At 37.9% G+C, this 7,500-nt stretch overlaps 1 protein-coding gene across 2 annotated transcripts in view; it reads left to right on the top strand.

Moving 5' to 3' along the window:
* Positions 1–5,170, top strand: part of gpsm3 (G protein signaling modulator 3) — a 10,158-nt gene extending 4,988 nt beyond the window's left edge. For both annotated transcript variants that reach the window (XM_084386080.1, XM_084386079.1), the window contains exons 4-5: positions 2,606–2,835; positions 4,772–5,170. In XM_084386080.1, the coding sequence (XP_084242206.1) occupies positions 2,606–2,835; positions 4,772–4,906 (365 nt within the window). In that variant the 3' untranslated portion in view covers positions 4,907–5,170. The remainder of the gene's footprint in view (positions 1–2,605; positions 2,836–4,771) is intronic.
* The last annotated feature ends 2,330 nt before the right edge of the window (positions 5,171–7,500 follow it).

The raw sequence follows: 7,500 nt of genomic DNA on the forward strand, positions 1-7,500 counted from the left end.
GAGATATTCCAGGTTCCTGTGGTCCGTGAGAACCTGGAAAGGATGCTGAGCCCCTCAAGCCAATGGTGCCTCTCCTCCAAGGCAAGTTTTACCGCAAACAACTCTTGATCCTCCACGTGGTAGTTGTGCTCTGCATCAGACAGGCGGCGAGACATGAAGGCACAAGGGTGTAATTTTCCATCCTCAACCCTCTGTGACAGGATGGCCCCCACCCCCACCTCTGAGGCGTCCACCTCCACCACAAAAGATCTTTCTGGGTCAGGGATCAAACGAATAGGAGCGGAAGTGAAGCAGCGCTTGAGATTCCTCCTCCCTTGGCAAGCGCCGTCAAGGGGGCCACCACAAGGCTGAAATTCTTAATGAACCTCCTATAGAGGTTTGCAAAGCCAATTAAACGTTGAACCTCTTTGACTGTGGCAGGTGTGGGCCAGTTGTGGACTGCCTTGACCTTCTTAGGGTCCATCTCCAGGTGGCTAGGAGTGACGATGAACCCAAGAAACTGAGTCTGGGAAAAATGAAATTCACACTTCTCGGGTTTTACGTAGAGATGATTGTCAAGGAGTCTCTGGAGAACTCTGTTAACATGTCCCTCAAGCTCCTTCAGTGACCTCGAGAAGATGAGGATTTCGTCCAGGTATATGAAGACGAATAGATTGAGCAGGTCCCGGAGAACGTCAATACAAGGCCTAAGACCCTGCCCCAGCCAAGGGAGGTAGAGGTGCGGATGATTAGGATGATTAGATTAGGGAAGATTAGGAGAAGATCCGACCCCTGGGAGGGCAGGAACCAGGGAGTAGATCAATGGCACACTTGTAAGTGCGGTGAGGTGGAAAGGAGGTAGCCTGGGACTTGCTGAACACTGCCTTGAACCGATGGTAAACACTGGGGACTCAGGACAGGTCAACAGACTCTTGAAACTCAGAACTAGGGGCGGAGGGACTCTGTAGCCGGCAGGTGAGTTGGCAAGTGGAACCCCAGCTCAGAATGGTGCCCGTGGGCCAGTCGATCTGGGTATTATGTCTGCGCAGCCAAGGGTGACCCAGGATAATAGGATACTCGGGGGAGTCAATGAGATAGAGGGTCTCCTCCTGCTGGTGTTGAAAGATGGTAAGACACAGGGACTGAGTCGCCTCTGTTACTTTGCCTGGTTCCAGAGGTCTGCCATCCAAGGCTGTGACTGCCTGGGGTTGAGGAAGTAGTTGGGTAGTGATCTTAAGTTCCTTAGCCAAGGTTAGATCCAGGAAGTTGCCTGTGGCGCCGGAATCGATCATAGCCTGGACCTGGTGCTGGTGGCCCTCCCAGGACAGTGTGGCAGGAACAGCTAGGACAGTGTTAGTGGGAGGAGCTCTAATTTTCCTCACCTCCCCTCGGGGGAATCCCTGTCGCCATTCTGAAGTGCGTTCCACTTCATGAAGTGGATGAGGAAAGTTTATATGGACAGACCCTCGTTCCCTCGATTTTAACTGAGGGAGCGAGTCTACTTCATATGTACACTTCAGGCACCTATATGTCCCAGAATGTAATACGATTGTGACGTCACCACAGATCTCGTCTAATCACCACCAGCACAACAAACAACTCTATGATATATTAATTATATTTTTTCTTATTTTAAACAACCCAAACTCACCTATGTACATTTGGATGGTGCATTAAACAAATTCTTAAAGGGGAAAAAATGTAAATTATAAATAAACTCCATAGCTGATTCCAAGTGATCAAGTGCTTAGGACGTTCCAATTCAGCCCATTGCAGTTTCCGCCAGTAGTGGGCACTCGTGCAACGTAAGCCATGACGTACATCCGTGTGAACGAGACGGAGGGAAGTTAACGAGTGATGGGCATGACAATTTTGGACTGGAAAGCAGCCCTGGATAATGTTAACATGGACACAGGAGGAAGAACTACGGTAGAGGGGAACACAAGGGACCTCTAGAGGCCTGGAGACATTTTTTTTTTGTTAATGCATTATGTTAATGCATTACTTTTCATAAAAAGTAACTACGCAATTAGTTACTTTTTTGGGTGGTAACGCAATATTGTAATGCATTACTTTTAAAAGTAACTTTCCCACTCATGATCACATATTTTGAGAAGATGCGAGCATTGCATAGTTACATATTAGAACACACTAGTAAATATACAGTATGTAGTTGAAAGCATATGTCCTGTGAAGCAAATGTATATCAAAAATATATGTATATGTATAGCAAAAATATATAAGCTCCTTCAGTATTATCAGCGGCTATCGCGTTTCTCAGGAGCTCATTACCCTCCTCCCTCCCCAGCTCCTCCTGTCTCAGTCAGGATTTGGCATTCTGATTCCCCTTTGAATCAGAATAAATTCTCAATTATGTTGTACTTTAAAATCTTGAATTAATGATATCTGCATACATTCATGCTGGTTCTGTTCTGTTTACCCTAAGGGGGGTTATTGCTGCTCTTATCCATGCTAGGCTAGTTCTTGCCCAGAACAGAACCATACCGCCAATCCAAACTATATGCTAATTGTAAATCGTATTTGACGATAGTGGTGCTGATAGAATTACATCTTGTGAAAAGGGGCATAATATGTCACCTTTAAAAGTTTCTCTCTCTCCACACAGTGATGTTCTCCTCCATGACGTCCCTGCAGAAGGAGGAGTTCTTCGACCTGCTGGCGACCTCTCAGGGTCGTCGCCTGGACGAGCAGCGAGCCGAGCTCCTGAACGCCCCCCCGCCCGTCCTGAGCAAAGCCAAACTGAGGAAGAGCAGCTGCAAGGTCACAGAGGTCACCCGAAAGCTTCCCACGCAAACTCCCAAAGAGGACTTATACAACATGATCGTCAACACGCAAGTGAGTGCTTCTGAGACAAACACTGGAAGATACACATATAGTTCACTTAACACAGGGGTTCTCAAACTTGTTGACGCCAAAAATATGATTTGTGTATATTCATGTATAAAAAGACACATCTACACAAGTGAGAGGAAATAGTTAACATGATTTTGAAAACATGTTTGCAGTTTGTGTTAAATTTTTTTTTTTTTTACTATATGCAGATTTGTTTTTACTACTCAGATTAATAAAACTGTTTTATTATTAAGTTAATAATAATAATTTAAAATTTTTATTTTAACCAGGCACACATTTTTTTTTTTGATAATTGTTAAAGTTTTTATATTATTATTATTATAATTTAATAATATTATTTTTTACCAGGCCCACACACACACACACACACACACACACACACACTCACACACATATATATATATATATATATATATATATATATATATATACACATTTATTTTAAATATATCTAATATATATACAGTATATATATATTAAATATAAAAAAATAAATTATAATAATTAAAAATAATTATATATATATATATATATATATTATTATGTTTAATTATTATTATGAAAAAAATTATATTATTATTATGATGAAAATTTTAAATTAATTAATTAATTAATTATTATTACTCAGATTAATAAAATATATATATTATTAAGTTAATAATAATAATTTAAACATTTTATTTTAACCAGGCACACATTTTTTTCTATTGATAATTATTAAAGTTTTTATATTATTATTATTATTATTATTATTACTATTATTATAAAAAAAAAAATTTTTTACCAGGCCCACATATACGGAAGCGTATTGCATTCACTTCAGGAAAAATAATCTACTCTGTTTTTATGAATTAACGAGTTAATTATCTCAAAATTATGAGATAATTTTTCTTGAAATAAAATGTATTTGCTCTGTTTTTCTGAATTATTGAGTTAATTATCTCAGAATTCTGAGATCATTTTTCATAAAAAAAATTTTTTGTTCTGTTTTTCTGAATTAACGAGTTAATTATCTCAGAATTACGAGATAATTTTTAATGAATACAAGTTTTTGCTCTGTTTTTCTGAATTATTGAGTTAATTATCTCAGAATTATGAGATCATTTTTCATAAAAAAAATATTTTGTTCTGTTTTTCTGAATTAACGAGTTAATTATCTCAGAATTACGAGATAATTTTTAATGAATACAAGTTTTTGCTCTGTTTTTCTGAATTATTGAGTTAATTATCTCAGAATTATGAGATAATTAAGTCATTAATTCAGAAAAACAGAGCAAATATTTTTAATGAAAAATCATCTCATAATTCTGAGATAATTAACTCAATAATTCAGAAAAACAGAGCAAATACATTTTATTTCAAGAAAAATGTCTCTCATAATTTTGAGATAATTAAGTCATTAATTCAGAAAAACAGAGCAAAAACTTTTTTTCATGAAAAATTATCTCGTAATTCTGAGATAATTGACTCGTTAATTCATAAAAACAGAGTAGATTATTTTTCCTCAAGTGAATGCAATACGCTTCCGTACACACACACACATATATATATATATATATATATATTTATTTATTTATTTTAAATATATTTAATATATATTAAATATCAAAAATAATAATAATTAAAAATAATTGTATATATATAAAATGATGTTTAATTATTATTATAAAAAATATATATTATTATTATGATGAACATTTTAATTATTTAATTAATTAATTTTTATTATTGATAATATTATGAAAAAAACTGATCATAATAAAATAATTATACACACACACACACACACACACATATATATAATATATATATATATATATAATTACATAAATTATTATCAAAGTTTTTCATAATTGAAATATTATTATTATTATTATTATTGAAAAGTTAATAATAATCTTGTGAATATTGTTTTCAGGCCCAGGGGCGTCTGGAGGAGCAGCGCAGTGCAGCTCCAGGACCGATGGACGATGAAGATTTCTTCTCTCTGTTGCTGAAGGTCCAGGGAGGACGAATGGATGAACAGAGAACAGAGTTCAAACCTGCTCATTAATACGTGAAGCTTTACTGGGCCTGTTAGTGTGTGTGAGTTCATGATGCCGGACTCTTTCCGTGCACATATGAATAACTATAAAAATCAGACTACCGATATAAGAATACTTGCACTACTTTTCAACATTGCGCTTGAATTCATTCAGCTTTATAGGGAAATTAATATTTCTGCTTTAAATGTTCAGGGTTATTTGAAGGATTTTCGCCTCTTTCTGTTAAGTACATGCTACAATATCGAAATGAAAATAAATGTTTTAAGTATTAATTATAGTGTTTACTGTTTTTATATAACAAATGTGAACTCAAGAGCAACCTTAAACAATTTGTTTTAGTGAGAATTTCCACAGTGCAACTTCCCTGATTGAGCCACTAGGAGGCGACAGAGACTGATCCTGTTCATCTCACTAGCGAAGGATCTACTGTAGCCAGTCAGTGTATAATATACTGTAATATACTATATATATAAATTATATATGAGTGTGATCTGTAGAATGAACAGGTTTAAGGTGACTTATACTGCATTCTTCATATTAAACCAAAGCAATATCATTCTGACGTGAATCTGCAATAAAGCAGCAGCTTCAAAAGTCAAAATATTTTATTAAATGTAGCCTACTTCAAAGGCCAAAATAATACATTTTACTTATAGGTGGGCCTAAAAAGTATTTGGATGCTCAATTCAATTCAATTCAATTCAATTCAATTCAATTCAATTCAATTCAACTGATTTATACTACACTATTTGTGAATTTGACCAGCACGAGGATAGGTCAGGCCTCTTATGTTCATGAATCATGTTGTAATTACTGTAATTTCGTGATAACATCACGTGATGTCAAAGCTGTTCACTTCCTGGAAATAAAGGCTTTTCTATTGCAACTCTATCAATACATCAATCCTCAGGTCAGGTGGTACAAGCGAGCTCTCAGAAAGTTCCCGTAATTACGTGTTCTACGAAGATGTGAACAATTTTTTACAAGTTGGAATCTCGTAATTAATGGTAATGGTAATGAGTTCAAACTCCAGGTTGTGAAGGTCACATGATGTTCAGACTCACGGAGGGTTCCCGCGCTACTCCTCAAGTGTTCCCGCTAATCACACGCTATACTGCAACATTGCTAATTGGCGTTTGCTAATGCATGGTTTTACTTGAGCTTCAGGTTTATGAACATGACGTGAATTACAACATCATGAGGCTGAAAATATTTGCCTGCAAAAACATGACAGGTCCTGAAGTGCAATGCTTTACTTCGGGTGAGTTTGGCCAGAAACATGCAGCATTTTCACACAGATTTAATGTATTGTGAAAATGGCGGTTGATGAGGGTATTATTATCGAAACGCTGAACATGTTTATAAATATTATGAATTGTAAATGCAAATAAATGATATATCAAAGATATAAATACAAATTAATTTCAGAAACATGCCACTAAATTAATTTGATTGGTTTAAAATATATATTAATGGGAAAAAATGTATTTCCTTTAATGTGGACTGTAAATAAATAAGATGAATAACATTTATTATAATGGGTTTATGTGAAGATTGTTTTAAGCTCACTTAAATTAAAAGTTCTGTATGTACAGTATATATAGCCTACATATAGGCTATATGTATGTGTGAGTGTGTGTGTGTGTGTGTGTGTGTGTGTGTATGTATATACATATGTGTGTGTGTGTGTGTGTGTGTGTATGTATATACATATATACATATGTGTGTGTGTGTGTGTGTGTGTGTGTGTGTATGTTTCTCAAAGACTTGAGAAATTAGAACATGCCGGGCAGTCTGGTTGAGGAACGACCACTCCCCGAGAAGACAAAGGACTTTTCTGGAAATTAACATTTGAACGCTCTCTTGTGAAGTTAGTATCACCATTCGAGACGCAAGTCTCACCTCAGAACACACCTCTTCCCCTCTTCCCCTCTTCACCTCTTCTCCCTCTTCCCCTCTTCTCCCTCTTCACCTCTTCCCCTCTTCCCCTCTTCACCTCTTCTCCCTCTTCCCCTCTTCCCCTCTTCTCCCTCTTCCCTTCTTCCCCTCTTCCCTTCTTCTCCCTCTTCCCCTCTTCTCCCTCTTCCCCTCTTCTCCCTCTTCTCCCTCTTCCCCTCTTCTCCCTCTTCTCCCTCTTCCCCTCTTCTCCCTCTTCCCCTCTTCCCCTCTTCTCCCTCTTCCCCTCTTCTCCCTCTTCCCCTCTTCTCCCTCTTCCCCTCTTCCCTTCTTCCCCTCTTCCCCTCTTCCCCTCTTCTCCCTCTTCCCTTCTTCCCCTCTTCTCCCTCTTCCCCTCTTCCCCTCTTCCCCTCTTCTCCCTCTTCCCCTCTTCTCCCTCTTCCCCTCTTCTCCTCTTCCCTTCTTCCCCTCTTCCCCTCTTCTCCCTCTTCCCCTCTTCCTCCCTTCCCCTCTTCCCCTCTTCTCCCTCTTCTCCTCTTCCCCTCTTCCCTTCTTCCCCTCTTCCCCTCTTCCCTTCTTCCCCTCTTCCCCTCTTCTCCCTCTTCTCCTCTTCCCCTCTTCCTTCCTTCCCCTCTTCCCCTCTTCCCTTCTTCCCTTCTTCCTCCCTTCCCCTCTTCTCCTCTTCCCCTCTTCCCTTCTTCCTCCC

The sequence above is a fragment of the Rutilus rutilus genome (genome assembly GCF_951802725.1).
Source record: "Rutilus rutilus genome assembly, chromosome: 17".
NCBI lineage: Eukaryota > Metazoa > Chordata > Actinopteri > Cypriniformes > Leuciscidae > Rutilus > Rutilus rutilus.